Below are 21800 nucleotides of genomic sequence, written 5' to 3' on the forward strand. Positions count from 1 at the left end.
TTTGAAAATTGTGATGAAACCATATTTTTAGAATGTTTTGATTTTTCCTCTTCAGTTACACTGAAAATATATTTTTAAAGATCTAAGCTCTTGTAACAGGCCAACCTCCTGGTGATTACATTTATTATTAATTGTAGACGTCGACTCTGTCAGATGGAAAATCTGATGAAGTTGACAAGTCGACATTTTCTGTTTTTAAAGTGTCTCAGAGTCGCTTAATGTTAATCAGAATACACATTTATTTATTATTTATCTTTGATTTAGAAGGACAACAGAGTCGACATGTTATGATCTGATAGAAATATTATTGAATGAATTTGACAAAAAATAGAAAGTTTACCAGAGTTTGAGCAGAATTCCCACCTGTTTTAAACCAGGAAATGAGACGGGGTCCTTGAGGTATAGCTTGTTATTCCTCATTTTTCTTTTTGGTAGGACATGTTCAAGTGTGGGTGCTAGACGTCTGTAACCACATAAATGATCAGCTGATTAAGAAAAAAAACCTTAATCTGAAGTTAAATAGCTTTGTTTTTTTCTCCATGTATCTGCTGTACAGATCACATGTCCTGTGGTTTCCTTTCAGATAAAAATCACGTACTGGTTTCATGGCGGCTCCTGTTTTTGCATTATAGTTCTCGTCTCTGTAGATCAAATCAAATCAAATCGTTGCATTTTCAACCAACAGTGTGTGTTTGTCTCTGTTTCAGCCTGACGCCCTATTTTCCACTGTTCATTAATATTCCAAACATGACAATATTCCGGATTTGATGCAGGTCATGTAAACAGGATATTCATACGTATCATTTTCCAGTAAAGACATGTTGGATATGCTGGTAACGTTCAGACCGATCAGCTCTGTGAGCTTTAAACAAACAGCCAACAGTTGAACACACAAAAGACAAAAACACATTTCTGGTCAAAAGGAAAAACACACCTTCTTCTAAACATGAAAGATTTGGATATAAAAACATTCGACTGCTCGGCCTTCATCATTTCTGCTTGCAGCTTTCTCAAGAACTGTACGTGCTAACCTTCCTGATTTTCCCAGGAGCCTCCCATTTTTCAGTCCCTGTTCCTTCCTGGGATCACAATTCTCCTACATTTCTCCCAATTTCTGACATATTTTACTACTTTTCTAGTGTTTCCATCCAGACAACCATACAGCTGCACCAAACTAGACGTCCCAGGAAGAATTCCCTTTTCTTCAGGAAAGTTTTAGAGGAAAAGTTCATGCAATTTATAAAATCTTAGAGGCAGTGCAAAAACTAAATGAATGAAAGAAAACTAATGAATAGAGATACACGCAAGTTCGTGCGAGAGCAGCAACCTTAACAAGAACCATTTTTGACTGAAAAAGAAAGAACAAAATCGGTAATCTGTCTGGAGCCGCAAAGAATTTCAGCAGGAACTTCAGGTTTTTTGGATTTGGCACCCGTAGCTGAGTTAAGACTAGCCACCGGTAAAATTTTGAGGAAAATGCACTGACCCATAGTCGTAGGCCATTATCCATATTTTAGTGGACAAATTATTAAAACTTTTCTTTTCATTCTTATAAAGCTGGATATTTTGACAAGTGGACAATACAAGAATCACTTTTAAATTACAACAATGTCAGATGAAAATTTAAATGTTAACAAAAAAGAGACTTCTCCGCTAGAGGGACAAATTATTCTGTATTCTTTCCTAAGAATTAAGAGAAATTAAATTTAAAAATGCTGTTGCAGTGTATTTATTATTTTGTTATTTTCATTCTTTAAAAGTCACCAGAATGCAGGAAACAAAGTGTCTGAAATTCAGATATTTGGTATTAAAATCCTCCCTAATTTTGAACATTGGAAAGAACCGTTGAGTCAAACTTCCTCGGGTCCTGAGGAAAACACCTGCAACAACATAGTCGTCTCCCCTGGCCATGTTTGCAGACATGAAAACTGGTTAGAGGTGAAAACAAAAGATATTCTGGACATCAGTGTGGATGTTAGTGTCCACAAATCTAAAGTCCAAACTTAAAAATCTTACATCTCTGTATGATAAAGAAATTTGACTTGTGTGTGTGTGTATTTGTGTGTGTGTTTGTGCAGCTGTGTGCAGAGCGTCGTCCCGTCAGACACTATTGGTTCACCTCTTGGCCAGACCACCACATCCCACAATGCACCGCTCCCCTGCTGAGACTGGTGGAGGAGGTGGAGGCGTACAGCAAGTCCCTCCTACCATCCGGCTCTCAGCCGATCGCAGCCCTTGTCCCCGTCCCCGTCCCCGGACCCGGACCGATCATCGTCCACTGCAGGTTGGTCCCTGATGCTTTCGGTAGTTCCTCCTCTTCAGCAGAGGAGGATTGTGGGAGCCGTGTGTGAACGTTCAACAGCTGGTGTGAGAAAACCAGAGTTAAACTGTCACAACTGCTCAAGTGTCTCCTCTCAGAATTTAGAAATGCTGTAAAATGTGATTAGCATGGTAGCAGACTGTGTGTTTTTACACCAGATGTGAATGCAGCATGTTGCAGCTGCAGCAGACTTGCAGCACGCAGCAAATATAGAATAGATTTCTATTTTTGCTGGCTGCTGCACCACACAAAACTGTTTAAACATAAAATTGCTTTAAAATGATTTTATCTGATCTTTTTTAATCTTAAGTGTGTTTTCTGTATTTAAAATTGAAAGTAAATATGAATCTTGTGGAGATACAGGTTGAATTTGAAAATATAGAACTGCATGACATTGTTCACCTTTTTCATTCAAGACTTTGGGACTTACTGCTTAGCAACCGTGCAGCAACCACAGGCGTCCTCCTCGCAGCAAATCCCGTTTGTCGTCATCCTGTAGATGAGTTCATTCAGTTGAGAAATGGACGAGGAAAGACTGATTGTTAAGGTGGAGAAACATTAAGAGCGCTATGACCTGCAGAACCGGCTTAATGCCACTATCACTGTTGGAGATATCAAAGGTTTCTTCTCTTCTGCTTGTTGTACGGCGGCTGGTGGACGCAAACAGAATCAATCTGTGGGTTCTGAACAGATTCGGTGGGAAAAGACATGCTGCTGCAAAAACAGTCTACATTAGTCTCCTGACAGATGCTAATTTACTGGACATGAGAAAAAAGGGAGGAAATTAATTAGTTTAGTCTTTACCTGCTGTGAATAAATGACCTCGGCAGAGAAAATCACTCCTGGTATGTTTGATTTTTTTTTTTTTTTTGTTGTTGTTATTTGCTTCCAAGTTCACATTGAAAAAGTTGCATGTTTGCTAACAGTGCAGGATCTTTGCTACCTATGAAACATGTTTGATTTAGAACTTATTTCTTGAAATAACTGTTTTCCAAAATTTATAGTTTTTCTTTATAGGTTTTTTTTTTCACAAAATATTGCTACTATTGAGTGATTATTAATCCATTATTGCATTAATCACCAACTAATTTCATAATCAATGAATCATTTTTAGTCATTTTTTTAATTAAAAAAAATATCCAAATTCTCTGATTTCAGCTTTTCACATATGAATATTTCTGGTTTCTTTAGTCCTTCTAACAATAAACTGAATATCTTTGTATTCTGAACAAAACAAGACAACAAGTAATGAATATTATGCACCATTTTCTGACATTTTAGGGACCAAACTAGTAATCAATTAATCAAGAAAATAATCAACAGATGATGAAAATAATTGTTAGTTTCAGCTCTACTTCCTCTAATCCACAGGTCTTCTTTCCAAACAGGCTGATTTATCTTTGTAATACTGGACTCATGTTAATGTATATTTTCAGACATATTTTAATTTAAAAAAATTACCAATCATTTTGGGGACCCCTGCAGTAACTCAGAGGACACTCTAGGGGTCCTGGACCCCGTGTTGAAGACCCATACTCAGGTCCCTTTAATTGTCTGTAGTCTGACACTTTTTTTAAATTGAATTTTGGACGTGGTAATAATATTCAGGTTCGTCGTCATGATGATCTTCTGTAGGAAAAGATCACAATTTGAATTAAAATCATTACTTGGTTATAGAGGTTAAGTTAAGTACATGACGTAAGTGCTTGCACGCTAAATTTAAAAAGTCATCGCTGACTTTTGTTTTTATGTGGCACATGAAGTCTTCTGGGTCAAAGTCCTGTGTTTGTTTGACTCAACCATCCACCCACCTCCTCCATCTTTGGACTCTCTGTATAAGTCAGTACAGACGACACGGCGTGAAATGACACATGAAAAGCAAAAAAAAAGTCACTGTGGTAAAACTCAAAATGACAGATTTGCATATTATTCATTCACCATTTGGTGCGACCAGATAAAATACTTTATAGCACAATAAAAAGTGGTATTGGTTTGTTTTAGAGCGCAGCATCCTGTATGTTAACATCAGCCGATAACCATGTGAGTCACCGAACAGTGAAACCAGTTTGTGATGAATCAAACCAGAGCTGCGGATGTGTCGAAAGCTACTTCCTGTTTGAGAGCGAGGATGGTCGTAGCTGAGCAGCCAGCCGCAGCAGAGAGGACAGATGAAAAGAGTGTGTAGGCTGCGGTGAGCGTGGACCTGACCTCCAGTTTGCCTCCACATGCAAAGAAGCAGATCTGTGTCCAAAAACACAGAGAAGAAGTGTTTCTCTCCGGAGAGAAAGAGGAAGTAGATTACATGACTAATAGTCATGTAGAGGCAATCTGCCTCTCCACAGTTTGACTTGACACGAAAATCAACCAAAATAAAAACAGATAAATTGGGTTTAAAGGTTTTATCAGCCTATTTTGGCAATTTTAGTTCAGTAGTTGTTTGGAAAATTCTACTTTAGATTCTTTACTTCAGAAAAAGTACCAAACCATTAATGTAAAAATTTCATTAAAAAAAAGTAAAAAGTAAAAGTCCTGCACTCAAAGTCCTGCATAAGTAAAAGTGCAGAGGTGTTATCAGCTTAACACACTGAAAGTATCAGTGGTAAAAGTACTGGTTGTGCAATAAAATGTCTCCTGCTGATATCTGATTGATTATGTCATCATCATCATCATTATTGAAAAGATGAAGCTGTTTTCATCAGACATATTTAGAGATGAGATGCTTTAAAATGTTCATATCATGGTTATATTTATTGTAGTTTTGTTCAAATGTGCTGAAAATGTTCTGAAAGTACCGACACACACACACACACACACACACACACACACACACACTGAAATTATTTCACCAACTGTTTTTATTGAAAATGATTTGAAATGACGTCATGTTCTTTGTGATGTCACTGTTTTCAGTGATGCAAAAGAAAACCACTGCTGCTGCTCCTGACTGTTGCTAATTTTGGTTGACATTTACTATGAATTTTGCAGAAATCAGACACAATTTTAAGGTGAATTAAATCACCTGGACTCTTCTTGAGGACATGGTGCATTTATCTCAGGAGCGTCCACCTCCTCGTGAACAGATGTCTATCAGGCTGAAATGAGCGATTTATGACAACGTACGATCAAATGATGGATAAAAATACAAAAACTCCTCCCTCACTGATCCTCCATTACTGTCTCTTGTCTCCTCTCAGTGCAGGCATCGGGAGGACAGGCTGTTTTATTGTCAGCAGTATCGGCTGTCAGCAGCTCAGAGAAACGGGTCAGGTCGACATCCTGGAGACGGTGTGTCAGCTTCGACTCGACAGGTGGGTCCGAACACTCCAGTCTCCCCTTTTTCCTCCAGTCTACGCTGTAACATTTGTCTCTAACCTGTAGTCTCTCCCCCGTCCTGTGCAGGGGTGGTATGATCCAGACCACAGAGCAGTACCAGTTCCTGTACTCCACACTGGCCCAGTACAGCTCCCAGCTACAACACAACCAGGTACTACCAGTGTTTCCAGTTTATTAAAGGAACAACATGTAAAATATGACCAGAATATAAATTAAAAACAAAAAATGACAACCGAATGTGAAGAAATAACAGTTTTGATGTTACGTCAAAGATGTCTATGCATTGTTTTGCAGAAATCTCTACTGATGTTAGCATGCTAACCAGCTAGCCCCGGCCCGCTCTGTCTCGTAATACCACTTTGTACTTCAAGAGGTGATAGTGTGACCTCTGGGAAATGTGAGCAAGCAGCAGGTTCCTACTTACTCTAATAAACAAACAAAATAAGCTCACAAAATGTCAGGAAAAGAAACATTCACTGTTGTCTGTAATAAACCGTACACCTTCTGATTTAAACTAAGATGAGCTTTTTCGAAAAACACACTTTAAATTTAACAAGAACTCACAAAAACCATCTTGTTTCATCTTTCCACTGTTCAACAATCACCAACTCTGGTTTGGACAAAATAAATTGGCTCCCCACTGCCTCTCTTATAACTGACCTTCCTCTTGCTCCTCCCCTGTGTCACACCTCCCTTGTCCTCGCTTGCGGTGCTTTTGTCGTCCATAGTCAGAGTCCTACTGTATTCTCACAGGCTGTCCCAGTCTGGCCATGAGGCTGTTGTTCCCGGTTCTATTGCCTGTTCTCCTGGCTCTAGTTCAGCACCATTTCCTGCCCCCACTGGGTCACCGCTGCCCCTGGCCTGGACATCTCTTCCTCCCACTCCACTGCTCGAGGTGGAAACACTCCCCAGGGTGCTTCGTGCTCTCGGTCCAGCCTTGCTAACAGCAGCTACAGTTAGCAGCAGTTAGCAGTTACTCTGGCGATACTCTACGCAGGCTTGGGTGGTATAAGATACGCTGGTTCAGCCTACCAGGGTGTGAAGAAATCCAGACAGTAACAGAGAAGTTCCTCTGTCTAATAAACTGATAGGGAGATGCTGTATTGTAGTGCACAGCACTCACCACTAGAGGTCAGTGTCTCTACAAGGGTGCACTGCTGAACTGAGAAATGTGGCGTCTGAGGGATAAAGTTACAGGACCGGCTAGTAGAAAAGAAAAATGCCTCTGATCTGTTTGGAAATATTTTAAGGTGAGCCAGCACACACTGCAGACTGCTGATTGGTCAGAGTAGTCTATCACAGCAACTGTGAGAGACGGCAAGTAGCAGACTGATCAGAGTTTGAAATAAGCTCCGCCCACTGCAGGTGAATTTTTGAAGTGAATCTATCAGCCACAGTGGCAGGTGAACAAGGGGGAGCAATAAAACAAATCATTTAAACATGCACTACTTTGGCTCTGCAGACACTGCACTCTGTGGTCTTGCTCAATGTCCCACCCACAGCACGATCTGATTGGTTAAATGTCAGGAGTAATAGCCAATCAACACTGAAGGCTGCTGTGTAACAGACAGGCAGAGACTGTGGAGCTGCTGCAGTGAGCTGAGCGGAGCTGTGTCGAGGGGAAGCTGGCACATATTGCCAAAGTTACAATAAACATCGCCCCCTGGTGGAGGAAAAAGTTCATTTCCAGAGTGATGGTGAAGCTGTCAGTCTGACAGTAAATGTACAGTTTAAGTTTTTCAGTGAATAAAAGCTGCAGCTTCTCAAGACCAAAGCAGAGCTCCTGTGTGTGTGTGTGTGTGTGTGTGTGTGTGTTGTTGTGTGGTTGTTTAAGAATTGGCTCCGCCTACATTAAGGGAATACTACAGTACAGTCGATTTGACCCATTTTATACAATTTCTACACAAAAACCACCATAATATCAGTGAATTACCCAGATGTGTGTGTATGAATCGGACAGGTGGCCCAAACTTTCACTTCTTACACACTGAACCTTTAAGAGGTTGACTCTGTAAATGTTAGATCTGTAGATCTTTGTTGCTAAACCTGAACCACACAGCTGGCAGATCAGAGAGTCTCGTGGTTTTCAATGTGAGGGCTTCTTATGTTTCAGGGGTAACACACTATGTTTTCTCTCCACCAGGACCAGAACCAGCCTGTTACACTGCAACAGAACCAGCAGAACCCAGAGGAGCAGGTCAGCACACAGCTACAGAACCTCCAGCTGGACGACACACAGAATGTGAAGAACTGATTCCACACAGAGCCTGGAGAACCAGCAGAGTTTTTAAGGGCAGGCACAAACCCTAAAGAACTCCAGGAGACCTCAAATCCAACAGAATGCACAACAAGTATTCTTAACAGAACCAGAATAACGGAACCAAGAAAACTGGAAGAAGCAAGCAGTTGAACCCAAAGAACTGATGCACCTATAAGTTGGGGAATTCGGGGATCCAACAGCATCAGAAATGTGGGGATCACAGAGGAATCCTGCCCAAAAAAGCAGATATTCTGGTCCAGTTTAATCCTGAAGAACCAGCACAGCAGAGGCCTGGAGAACCCAGATCATCCTGTTCATCCTAGACTGAAAATCTCACTAACCTCTCTCAATGCAACCAAGAAACTTGAATCAAGAGAACCAAGTAGAAAACCAGATGGAAAAAAAATGTCCCAAAGTTAATATCAAATTAAATAAAAGAGGAATGTTCTTTGATACGATTGAGGTGTTTTTTTTTCCAGAGATATGAAGATATTTAATTAAAGTAATAACTCTAAAGAGAATTTCAATAGAATGATGACCAAAGTGAAAATGGAGTGAAACCAGAACTTCTATTAACCTTAATTTAAAAACCTATTGAGCATCTGTCATTTTATTAAATGGATGAATCCAGAGTCGGGTGTCTGTTAGTTCACACACCTGCACCCACAGGAAAATTTTGTTTCTTGCAATTGTCTTTTCTTTGTCTTTTGAGCTCACTGATGTCTCATCTTTTTGTCCCAAGCCCCCCTATGGAGCAAAAAGGATTGAAACAAAAGAAAAGGAGCAGCTGAGCTCAGAAATGTCTCAGAGTTTTCCCCTTGACAACTGTATGCAGAAATAAGACTTAAATATGACCACTGAGATCTTAAATGTTATCTCAAGAGCTGATTATTTAAGTCAAGTTCAAGATCAGTGCAGTGAGACAAAAAAGATCTTAAATTGAGCTTAAATTAGTCTCAGCCTGAGACGAGTTTAAGGCTACTTTTCAGGAGTCAAATTTAAGAAGTATGAGAAAATGGTCAAAGTCTTATATGTTAGAGCCTCAAATTCAGGTAAAAATACCAGAGCTACTCGCTCTTTTCACTTCAGCAGAAAGTAATCAAATTACCACAGATTACCATACAGACGACATGGTCCTTTCAGGGCCCCTGCGGGCCTGAGGGCCGCCAGCAGTTTTGCCCAGTTCAGAGTCCAGCCTTGCCAGACCAAAGTCCTGCATCGGTCTAGTTTGCAGACCTTTCCGAGCACCTGCAAAGCTCAGTTCTGGAAACCCCCGAGCGGGGACTTTTTGGGGCGGAAAATGTCTGTGCAACTTAAATTAGAAAAAAAAGAAACTGACACGTGAAGGATGCCAGCATCAGTTTTGACCAGTGAAAACTGGTTGATGGAAAATTTTGCAAAAATAGAACTTTTTTTTTTTTCAAAAAAGCGTCATGCGGAGCCTGTTCAGTGATGCACGGAGCTGGGAAAAAAACAAACAGCCTGATGTTTGCTTGTTCACGCCTCCTGCTGGCCAGAATAGGTAGAACATACAGTAACACTTAGGACACCAGCGGGCAGGTGGGGGGGTGGGGGGGCTCACTGGCCTGGCAAAATGAATTATATTAATAAATACATTTTTACAGATTGTGGAGCCAAAAGTACATCCATGTTTCTGAAGAATATGTTCACCTGTGTCTCCACCTGCTCAGACCAACGAGCAGATTCTTTACATTTAAAACAGCAGCTGGATTCATTGGTAATGAAGCTTTGGTCTCCATTTTTGAAAGAAGAAAAAACAGCAGGTCCTCACAGGATCAATTAATTGTTTTAGCTCTAATGTTTTTTAGAATTTGGGTGAACTGACCCTTTAATGTCTACAGGCTGTCTGGTATGTTCGAGGTAGAAATTTAAGTCATTCAAAAGACAGTTAAAGGTCTTTTTTTGAAGTCAACTGTAAAAAACTGACTGTGTGAGCGGATGTCCAGTGAGTTCCACTTCCTGTATCATTCTCTCTCACATCACATGTCATTGCAGCTGTGTGTGTGTGTGTGTGTGTGTGTGTGTGTGTGTGTGTGTGTGTGTGTGTGTGTGTGTGTGTGTGTGGGTGTGTGTGTGTGTGTGTGTAAAACTTTGTTTCAGCTTGTAGACTTACACTTCAGTGATAACATACAGAACACAGGTGAGGCTCAATGTTTTTATGTTTTCTATTTGGCCCTTTTTTTTAAATTTTCTCTTATTTATATTTTAAATATATTTGTTTTTATGGTCTATGATCTAAAATAATCAGAACATGATACTGATATTGTTAATACATGTCTAATATTTTTCTAGTACATTTCTTTTGAATTGTTCTTTCACAATAACAAAGTAGAAGTGAAAAAAGTAGGTCATGTCAAATTATTCCAACGTACCAGAATTATTATAGTTTTGTATTTTTTATTAGTTTTTAACTTTGCTTTCAATTCGGTTTTGTTTCAGTTAGTTTCCAGAGTGGGTTTGCTCTGTTTCAGTTCAGTTTTTATTGTTTAACAATGTGTATTTCAAGTTTACTTTTTTTTTTCTTGTTGTCGTTTTTATTAAGGGTATTCATCAGGGACAGATTTAAGAATAGGTATTATATTACAAACACAACTGACTGACAGTCATGCCTCTTCGTGTCTGTTGTCAAATCTGACCAAAGGGACTATATTTAAAGTAATTTCCTGTACATTTTTTATTTTAGTTTAGTTACAGAATGACACAATACAATTTCTGTTAGTTCTGTTTTTTCTTTTTACATTAACTGCTTTTTTTTTTCAAATCTAGCTTTAGTTTTTAGTTTAGTTTTAGTTAATTTTAATAACCCATGTGGCTGTTTTCTATCCATGAGAAAAAAAGAGAGAACCTCTTCATCAAGTAATAATAACTGTAAGTCCCTTATATTAACAACAGGGGGCAGTGTTTAAATCACACAGAAGCATGTGTCTCTGTCTGTGTCCTCTTGTCTCTGCTCTTCTCTGCTTCCTCTATCAACCCCACCCAAACAGGAAGTAGAGCCGACAACCTGATCACAGACTTAACAAAAGCAACAACATAATCAATAAAAAAAAGAAAACTTAACGTGAAAAACACCGCTTGTGTTTGATTTTACAGCAGGTTCATTTTTAACTGTAGTATTTATGTCGATATTGAACCTTTATTTGAGGAATTAAGACGAATACGCTGCCCTGCTGTTTTATTTTGAAGGGCTGTACCGGATGTGTTGCTCTTAATTGTCTCTGTCTTGACGGTGCTCCTGGAGGAAAAGGCGTCGCTAGTAAACATCACCGAGAGCTGAAAACACACCGCGGACACAAAGACACAAAACACCGACTGACTGAACGTTCGTCTCCTGTCGGTGCCGTCTGTTCTGCCGTTACCGTCCGTGGTTGCCATTGCGACTGTCAGCGGCCAGAGAAAAAAACAGACTGCCGGGGCGTTAGCCAGCTAGCTAGCTAGCATAGCCACCTAGCCGTAGCAGGAGCAGCAGCCGCAGCTAGCATTAGCATTAGCACCAGACGACAAAGATGATAGCGCTCATCAATAAACTGCTGGACTGGTTCAAGGCGCTCTTCTGGAAGGAAGAGATGGAGCTGACCCTGGTGGGGCTGCAGTACTCCGGGAAGACCACCTTCGTCAACGTGATAGCGGTAAGATTCAGGCTAATGTCATGAGCTAACGCCGCCAGCTGTCAGTTAGCATCTGGCTGCATCCATTGTTATCCTGCAGCGGTGGTGGTGGTGAGGTCAGCTGCTGTGGAGGAGGAGGACTCCAACTGATTTACGCTGTTTAAAGTCGCATTTATCATTTCGTGTGAGCTAACACCTCCGTGTGTTTATCACTGATGCTAACGCTGCAGCTAACTCTCTGCACTGACTCTAATGAGTCATTATACATGAGCTCAGCTGATTCACATCTGCACCGCTGGATGTTCTTCATCTCTACACATGAAGGCATTTTAATTAGGATTGGGGAGGCAGTTTTGGGACCTGAACCCTCCAGCTCTGGTGCTGTCAGCAGGACCGGGGGGAGGATTTGTAGGTCCGATGATGATGTTGGAGGATGGATCCCCCCCTCCTGTCATAGTGACCTTCCCTCCCCTCCACACCAGAGTCCATCCCTGTCACACATCATCATCAGCTGAGCAGCCCTCCTCACATCAGCCTCTCGTGTTTCCCTGTTTTATTTTTGGGTGACCCACTAACACAGATTTCACTTCAACCAAAGCCATTGTTTTATTGGCTTTGGTATTAAGCAGATAAACTCTCCTGATAAAATCAGAAAAAACAGATGTGAGTGCTTTTTGAGATCAGTGTTTGACTTAAAAAAAATCAGATAGTGATATTTTCAGGTTTTTTTAAAATATAAACACTATGGCTGCAACTAATGACTATTTTCATCATCGATTAGTCTGTTGATTATTCTCTTGATTATTGGATTAGTTGTATGGTTGATAAAATGACACAAAATGGTGAGAAGATGTCGATCAGACAACCCACACCCCAAAGATATTCAGTTTATTGTAATAATATTATGTAAAATTTAACATTTAAGAAGCTGAAATCAAAGAATTTGGACATTTTTATCTTAAAAGAATTACTCAAATGGATAACTGATTAATTGATTAAAAAGCTAGTCAATGATTAGTGTAATAATTGATATATAACTGATTACCCGCTTCATAGTTCCAGCTCTAATAAACAGATAATTAGAGATGCACCATGTCAGATTTTTGCTCCAGAAACAGATTCTGATAACTCAGCTCAGAGTATCTGCTGATATCACTGCTCACTTTTCCACAAATTTTAAAAGGTCTGGCTCAGTGCATGGACCTCTTTAGAGTAATTTATGGTAACATGAGGTCATTGATTGGTGGTGTGGCACTAAAAACAGTCCATATCCCACCATGACTGAAGGACGGTAACTGATATGATGATATTGATAAAGGAACTGTCACTGCAGACAGATTCCAGGATTAACACCTGAGCGCCAAATGCAGGCAGATTTTGGGTTTGGCAGGAAAGTAAATTGGGAAATTTGAATTACAGCTACCATTCACTTCTAATTTTTTTGCCATTGCCATGGATCACAAAACTCATATTTCGGATGACATCACAGCTTTGAGTCAGGGGTCAGATCACTTTTCTGATCAGAAAAAACAGAAAATAAAGAGATGGGGTTTGGATTAGTGTTTGATGTAGCAGCCTGTCTGTAGTCGACACCATAGTAACAGTAAATATAACCATAAATATTACTCTCTACTGTATTATTAATACTCTGCAGTATACTGTAATACATATAATAGATAATAACTTCATACAGTATAATACATTTACAGTCATTATTATTGTAATACAGTCAATCTACATGAAACTGCCTGTACAACTTTGTTGTATAATGATAAATAAATCTTCTGTATGTAAGGGTGGAAGTTACCACTATTTTCATTATCAACTCATCTGTTGATTATTTTCTCCATTAATCAATTAATTAATTAGTTTATTGGGCCATAAAATGAAAATTAGTGGATATTATACCATGAACATTTGCTTATCTCTGGTTTTGAATTCTGCCTTATCAAGTATTACTAATTTCCCATTTTCCAAGTTTCATTTCTGCCAGGACATAATATTTAGTGAAATTGTTTATAACAAAAAACTCTTTTGTTTTCATTCCTTTAAGGGTCATTGTAACTGATAAAATAATTATATATAATACTGTGAAACCGTGATATTTTCTGAGTTATTCTACTATGAAACTCTTACACATAATTAGTATTTTAGGTAACATGAGGTCAGGGATTGATGTGACACTGAACTCACCATGAATGAAGGAATCTAACTGATAGATTAATGACTAGATTAGATTAATGGGGACGTTGATTAAACAACTGTTGACATGGATCTGTGACTTCATGGCTGAAACCTGATGTAGTCAGGTGTATCGAACAGGTATTTTTATTATTATAGTTTCTTTCTATTGGAAGTATGATCTGCAGTTTTGAGAGCAGACTAGAGCTCCAATGATACTGAATTGATTGATTGATTCAAGGCTGATATAATGGAGTCAGATTTTGAGTTTAAAAATATGATTATCATGTGTTGTTTATTGATATGTTATTGTTGTTAGTTAACTGCACAACATGAATAAACATTTCTTTATGATATTTTAGAGCTCTTTATTTTGGCAAGGAGAGCAAGGTGGGGAATGGTTCTGTATGCATTAGAGGCAGGATTTGAAGCTGGGACACTGCTCGATCACCTGGACACCTGACCACTGACATTTCTTATTACTTAATTTATGACAAACAAATTAATACAGCAGGGCTGCAACTAATAATTATCATCAATTAATCTGTCTTCTCAATTAATCAATCAGGCTAATCGTTTCATTTATAAAGTGCCAGAAATTGTTAAAAATGTTGATCAGTGTTTCCCAAAGTCCAAGATGACGTCTTCAAATGTCTTGTTTTGTCCACAACTCTAAAATATTCAGTTTACTGTCAGAGAGGAGGAAAGAAACCAGAAAATATTCACATTGAAGAAGCTGGAATCAGAAAATTTTGATTGTTTTTTTTTTTTCCTTTTTTTTAAGAAATTGTGTGTGTGTGTGTTTCAGTCTGGTCAGTTCAGCGAAGACATGATTCCTACAGTGGGGTTCAACATGAGGAAGATCACTAAAGGCAACGTCACCATCAAGGTTGGTGATTCAGTTCCCTGTTTCTACCTGTCTGAATATACTCACCTGTGCAGTATGTGAGTTAAATAAACTAGCAAAAGTAAAAAAAAAAATATTCTCCTTTTTATTTGTTCATTTTTGTAAATCTTATTTTATTATGTTAAAGAATGAGTCTTTAGACTGTACATGTTGTGTTTTCTAACTCTGGACTCTTTGCGTGTCTGTAGTTGTGGGATATCGGCGGTCAGCCTCGGTTCAGGAGCATGTGGGAGCGTTACTGTCGAGGAGTCAGCGCTATCGTGTAAGTCCTGGTTTCCTAAACTTGTCTCTGCTGGATCCAAACATGATAGGAGCCATGGAGGTGTTAATGAGACAGGAGAGACAGAGGAGAGTCTGGCAAATTTGTCCACCAGCTCATCCTCCTGTCCAACAAAAGACATGCTCAGCATTAAGTCTGAGGAGGTTTTTGGTCAAATCATGCAGAATGTCATGAAAAATCTTTGGATTTGATCACCAGAAAGATGCAGTCCTGCAGTTTTGTTGTCTCGTTTTGCCCCAGTTGACTTGGTGAGATGAGACAGGAAAGCTGCAGGGCAAATAAGTCACATTTATGTAACAAAGTTGGTTTGCGTGCACAGTGGAGATGTAGTAAAAAATGATCCTGATGGGCTGTGCCAGCTTACAATCTCGTTTTGGTTTTAGGTCCAGTTCATACAATATGATTGGACAGCTAAACTATAAACATTAAAAAATTAATGTAACCAAGAGCATTTTATGATACTGTTGAATATAGAAAGCAAGTCAAATTAAACATTTTTGGATGAATATACAGATGTTTTATGTACTTTTTCCCCGTCGTAGCTACATGGTGGACGCAGCAGATCCAGAGAAGATCGAAGCCTCCAAGAACGAACTCCACAACCTGCTGGACAAACCGCAGCTGCAGGGAATTCCTGTAAGAACACCAGCAGAACGGACTGAATGCAAACAAACCAGACTGAGGCTGAGCTCAACTATGTTAACCAAAAAACGAAACTGACAGAAATGAATGAGTCTACTGACCCACATGATACCAGCTGAATCTGACCAAACCTGCCAGTAACAGACTGAACCAACAAAAAAACAAGGAAACTAAACACACCTGAGAAAAAAGCTGAAACGGCCCTAATTAAACCTCCTGAACTGCCTGAAATCTACAAATATCAGAGAACCAGACCTGAAGTGTCTCGTCTCTGGATAAAATCCAGTCGATATTTAAGACTCCTGCATTTACACTGAGTCACATTTCTTTGTAGGAACAAAAAGAGCAGCTGATCAATTTACAGCTTTAATTTTGCAAACAGACATTTCAACACTACTGTGTCTTCATCAGAGTCAGAGTGACTCTGACAGTCTTTGTACTATTAAAGCTGTAAATTGATCAGTTGTACTCCATCCATTTATGATCCTCCCATTTTGATGTCCTCAAGCTGAGAAGCACCTGATTTCAGCTACGTTTTAATGAAAGATGTGCAGAGAATCCTGGTTCTGCTATTTTCACATAACTGTGTCTGTGGTGGGCAGACTAGCAGACTTTCGAGCAGACTTCAGAGAATAAACAGGAACTGATACGACAGTTAGAACTTCATTCAGAACATAAGACTGATATGTCTCGATATGTTTCTCATGTTAAATAGTACAGTTGCATAGGAAATGAGTATTTCATACAACGTGTGGTGTTTGTTGTCAAAGTTAAGAGCCAACCGGAGCCTGTCAGCTCATCGATCAGGTGACAGCCAGGTGTTTGTAGTTGGTGGAGAACAGCTGAACATGATGTCAGAGCTAGTCGGGATCAAGTTGGACACCAGTCTAACCAGCATGCATTGTGTGGTGACCACTGGTCACTGATTCTGTGCAGGCCTGGCTCATCTCGAGCGCATCTAATGACAGTTCAGTTAGTGTTAGCTAACACCTGTCTATAAACCACCAGAAAGACGTGAACAAATTCTATATTTATGAACTAAGAGTGAAACAAGTTTTATTGTCTTCACGGCTCCAACTCGAGCAGCTCCCTCACACACACCGTGTTTGAACTGATCAGGGATCAGGTCAGTGCTTCAGCAGCTCTTGCATGCAGCTTATATTTGATGGTATGTGTGAGGAAGAACTGGAGCTTTTTTTCTGGTTGCTTTAATGAGACAGAGAAGAAACTTTAGTGTAAATTTAGCTGCATTTATCACAGAGAGACTGGGGGTGTTTTAAGAACCTCATACAGTTACACCTTTCCATCGTATGGTTAGAATGAGTCTCAAACCACATCATGAATGCTTCATTTACACATAGTTCTTTTAGATCAAATAGTGTTCTCATTCGCTGAAAATCAGTGAAGTGACTCTGTGTGGTCTGAGTGAACCAGAATGAATCAGCTGCACCTGACTGAACGATCTGTACCAGACTTGACCGAGCTGACTGAACTAAACTGAACGATCAAAGTCTGATTAAATATTGACCAAACACTGGACCTGATGCTATGAGCCAAAGCAAACCAAATCAGAAACACAAGCTTTCGTCAAATTACCTCCAATACCTTTGAAAACAACGAAAGTAAATTCTTAGTACTAAAGATTATAGTGAAAAATGTGCAGAAATATTGTTGTTCAGGAGTGGTTTCATCTTAAAATGTATTCATGTGATGTCACTAATGTCTGCATTTTAGCCCACAGTGATAAAATGTTGCCCAGTGCAGAACCAGTGTTTGAAACCAATACATTTGAAGATGCAGCCTGCTGCTGGATAACAAATAAGAAATCCGCCTCTAGTTTCCATTGTTGACACTGACTGACAGCTGTTCTGCTCTCTGATGTTTGTTCCACTCTGTGTGTCTGCAGGTTTTGGTTCTGGGCAATAAGAGGGACCTACCAGGAGCTCTGGATGAGAAGGAGCTCATAGAGAGGATGTAAGTCCACGCTCACGTCTGACTCCTGATGTTTTCTAATCAGCAAAAAGCTGTGTGGAGTTAAACGCTACATGGATATGAGCCTCGTGTACATTTAAATGGTGGTGATAGTGTGTGTGTGTGTGTATTCTGTGTGTCTGTGTGTAATACACTGTCAGGAAACACCAAACTCCAAAAGTCATTTTTGTTTTTTTGCAAAATGAAAATTCACAGCAAACATATATCATGATCCTTGACTTTTAAGTGTTTCAGTTTGTTCACATTGGCTTGACTTATTTAAAGCCACCTGCAGTTGATCACCTGGAGTGGGCTGCACCGACTGGTCTGCGCTAAGCCTGGTCTTAACGGCTTAGTCGGTTTTAGTTAAGACCAGTCTTCAGAATAGACTGAATGGATGTGTGTTGCACCAAGCAGACTTAAGTCTAGTCCTAACTACACCTGGTCCCATCAGTGCGCTTTCATGTGAATGCAAGACAAGACTGTGGCTGTTGCCTAGCAGTGTGCGTTGCTAAGAAACATCCATCCATCCACACCAAGGGTCGCGGGGGGCTGGAGCCTATCCCAGCTGACATTGGGCGAGAGGTGGGGTTCACCCTGGACAAGTCATCAGTTCATCGCAGGGTGGACACATAGAGACAGACAACCACTCACAGTCACATTCGCTAAGATTCATTGTTAACAATATTCTGCTGTCTTGCTAGTCTGATTGCAGAAAGAGAACACGTGGAGCCAGACCTTTCTTGGGCATCCTTGTAAATTCTGCAAATGGTATTTAATACTTATGTCTGATGTTTTGTCAGGCTGAATATCATTAATTCCCCACCTGTACTGCTTTCATTTTCCACACAGTTCTGTTGAATAACTGGTCTCCTTGAGCGTTCATGGCAAATATAAATCATGGCTGTATAATCTTAGAAAGAAGAAGGCTTCAGCCTCAGTGGTGCGACTGTCCTAAGTCTGAGGTTGGACATAGAATTCCAAGTTAAGACAGACGTAGCTTAAGACCAGGTGTACGTCTTGTTGGTGCAACTGGTCCCTGGCTGATTTCTGGTCACATGGTTTTAGTTCTGTTCCATGTCTGCTCTCACTGTGACTCACTAGCTCCTCCCTCTGGAGTCAAGCAACACATCAGAGTGTTTGGACAGTGGAAAACTTGCCAAAATATGTGATATACGCAGATGATAGGTTATTGTTTCTGCATGAATGTGAGTGTAACTGTTGGCATTCCTGTATCATCATCATCATCATCATCATCTGACTCGATGGTGTCTGTGTTTTTAAATCAGGAACCTGTCAGCCATCCAGGACAGAGAGATCTGCTGCTACTCCATCTCCTGCAAGGAGAAAGACAACATCGGTACAACACACACACACACACACACACATAATAGATTTACATCCCTACACCGAATGAGCCAATGATGCCAAAGGTGTCTGTCAAAACCAAAATAACCTCAGGCTGCAGTACAAAGCAACTACATCCAGCGAAGCACTGCACTGCACAATAAAACATGTAAAGGACACTTGGTAGATCACTTTGTAGGTTTTAGTGTATTTCTACACTGTTAAAATGGTTCCATGTAAACTGTTCTGTTCTGTTCTGCAGAGTAAAGCTGAACTGAGGTCAGCTAACTGACTGACTCTCAAGTTTCACTCCTGTTTATAGTTGCAGATAAAAGCCATATTTTACTGTTTCTTAATGACTTTCAGCTGCGTCTCTCAGCTGTGTTACTGCTGATACACACCAAATGTTTCCTGCTGCTTCGCATTAAACATTTTCTATCAGTGAACCAGCAGGATTTTATGATGAGTTCATCAGATATCTGCCTTATATGACATCATGTCTCTTATATTTGCATCATATCTGTTTATATATGTGGTTATTTCTTTTATTTAAAGTTCACCTACTTCTTTCATCCATATTTGAACTTATTTCTTTTAGTCTGCACTTGCACTTCCATCCATTAATTTATGGGCTCATTGCTGCTCATGATCCTAAGTTTTTAATTAATTTAATTATTTAAGTTATTCAGAGGGATTTTCATGTATTTTTCTTTTTTTTTAATTCTGTACATCCTTTAAACTGCAAATCACTTTGTGGTTAAACTTAAAAAGTGCCAGAGAAGTAAAATTATGATAATTATTACTTTATTGTGAAACAGACACAGGAAATGCAATGTATATATTTTTATGGGGTTTGGAGCTCTTTGGTCAGTGTATAAGTTTAGGATGAAACATAACAGCATTTTCCACAACACAGTTGTTGGACCTGGTGGTAAGAATCTTTTAATGAGGGGCCAAGTGTCTTTTTGACAGGCAGCATTACAGTAGGAAGCTACAGATTCTGTGATAACGTCATCATGGAGTTGAGAAAAACCATAACACAGATTTCATAGGGCCCTACATTAAACTGACTGTAGAGGTTAAAATATTACTACTTAATGTGTTATTTTAAATAAGTCATTTATTCAACACACATTTTTAAAAACTAAACAACTGTGGAAGAGCTTTAATCATTCAATCTACATTCTCTGATTGCAACAAAAGAAATGAAACAACGACTTTGTTGACTTCTTGACTTAAATTATCTCTGAAATTGACAAACATCATTTGTGTAATTCATGGCACAATTCAAACGGGATCAAAAAATTATATGTCCCTCACCTTTGACTACTGTACACACTGGAAGGGGAGGGACTTCGCCTGCATAGTGCATTCAGGTTGTAACTATTTAAAAATATATCCCTGAAAATAAAATTGCCAGATGCTTCAGCCTGGTGGATGGACGAGGTCAGTCCAGTAGACCATCAGGACAAAGGGAAGATTATATTAAGAGATCTCTGGAGCTTTCTACTCCATCACGTGGTCTGATGGAGACTTTCCAAAATGAAAACTTAACTATGATTTCATCTTTTTCTTTTCTTCTCCTTCTGTCTTTGTTTTTCTCTCTGTGTTTCTGTTTCTTCTCACACACACATCTGTCCCTCTCTGCAGACATCACTCTTCAGTGGTTGATCCAACACTCCAGGACTAAGAGGAGTTCCTGAGAACAGACACGCCCCCAACAGAACAGGCCACGCCCACCTGTCCTAACACACTCGCTCTTTGATCAAAAGCCCCCTCCCTAACCCCCCGATCTGTCCCTGCTCACCTCCATCCACCCCGTCCTGTATTAATACCTCCTGACCCCCTCGTTACCCATCAGTCCTGCACCTCAGGATGCACTGATACCCCGTTTATCTTTTATCGAAGTGTTGACGACAAACCAAACCAAAGTCTCCTGACAGACGCGTTCAACCTCCATCACCCGAAGCATTTCCCACTGATTTTAAAATATGTGGTTTTTAACTATGAATTAAATACAATTTTAAACTCAGAACTCCTGATAATTCGTCAGAATTCATTCTAATTTTATGTTTTCCTTTATATTCATATATAATTATAATGTCAGACTCCCTGATGTGCAGCCGTGTCGGTGTGTTGGCTCCCTGGTTTGAGTGACGACAGTTCATCAGAAGCATTAATGAGGCTTAGAGAAGGCGTCTTTGTTTCAGTGATTACAGAATCACCAGCACACAAGCACATGTTTAAAAACTCCCACAGGAATTTTCCCAGGGAAAAACTCCCAGGAAACATTGGGATCTCAGTTCGTTCATGTTCAAAGTTGTTTCACTGGTTTACACCACAGCATTTATATATTTAATAGTTTAAGGGTCATTTCACCCAAATTACTGAACAGATGTGTGGATCATCCAGCCTAACCAGGACGCTGTGGTCACTGGGGCTGACTGAAATGCTTCCAAGTTTCTACTGTCACCATCATAATCGATTATTTTTTCAGATCAGGGTAGATTTTTCCAGGTTTATCAGCTCTCTGGAATAACTCCTCTGCTTCTTCTTTGGCACCAGCTGTCACAGCAACATCATTAGTCAGCTGTGGTTCGGTGCACATGTATGTTGTTTTTTCCATCTTTTTATGAAGTAAAAGAAGCACCAGATCATCAGGACTTATTATTGATTCTATCTATTTTGCCGCGGCACAACTTTTTTGTAGATCTTCCATAATTTGTTTGTGAAATCTCATCACATTTGAATAGTCAAGCATGTTGAAATCGTGCCATTCATTTGTGTTGCTGTTGGTGTGTGAAAGCCCTAAGTGCCCTGAGAGAGGGGGCGGGGCTACCTGCCACTGCCGTGACTGACGCCCAAGGTGGACTGTCCTCAGTGCCCCCCAACCACATCATCAGAGAGATGGTAACTGACTTTTACATGAG

The 21800-nt window shown here is 39.8% G+C and overlaps 2 protein-coding genes across 5 annotated transcripts in view; both read left to right on the plus strand.

Annotated features, from left to right (window-relative positions):
• Window positions 1-8366, plus strand: part of LOC146324567 (tyrosine-protein phosphatase non-receptor type 7-like) — a 28855-nt gene extending 20489 nt beyond the window's left edge. For all 4 annotated transcript variants that reach the window (XM_084720152.1, XM_084720154.1, XM_084720153.1 and 1 more), the window contains 4 exons: window positions 2079-2284; window positions 5515-5628; window positions 5720-5804; window positions 7797-8366. In XM_084720152.1, coding sequence (XP_084576278.1) covers window positions 2079-2284; window positions 5515-5628; window positions 5720-5804; window positions 7797-7907 — 516 coding nt within the window. In that variant the 3' untranslated portion in view covers window positions 7908-8366. The remainder of the gene's footprint in view (window positions 1-2078; window positions 2285-5514; window positions 5629-5719; window positions 5805-7796) is intronic.
• Window positions 8367-11136: 2770 nt separating this feature from the next.
• On the plus strand, window positions 11137-20905 carry LOC146324568 (ADP-ribosylation factor-like protein 8A). Its single transcript, XM_084720158.1, has 7 exons — window positions 11137-11563; window positions 14532-14612; window positions 14819-14892; window positions 15453-15546; window positions 17459-17526; window positions 18813-18883; window positions 20521-20905. Exons 1-7 carry the CDS (start codon window positions 11441-11443, stop codon window positions 20571-20573), a joined length of 564 nt encoding a protein of 187 aa, XP_084576284.1. The 5' UTR covers window positions 11137-11440; the 3' UTR covers window positions 20574-20905.
• Window positions 20906-21800: the final 895 nt, after the last annotated feature.

This window comes from Lutjanus erythropterus, chromosome 6, assembly GCF_056507025.1.
Source record: "Lutjanus erythropterus isolate fLutEry1 chromosome 6, fLutEry1.hap2, whole genome shotgun sequence".
Lineage (NCBI taxonomy): Eukaryota > Metazoa > Chordata > Actinopteri > Lutjaniformes > Lutjanidae > Lutjanus > Lutjanus erythropterus.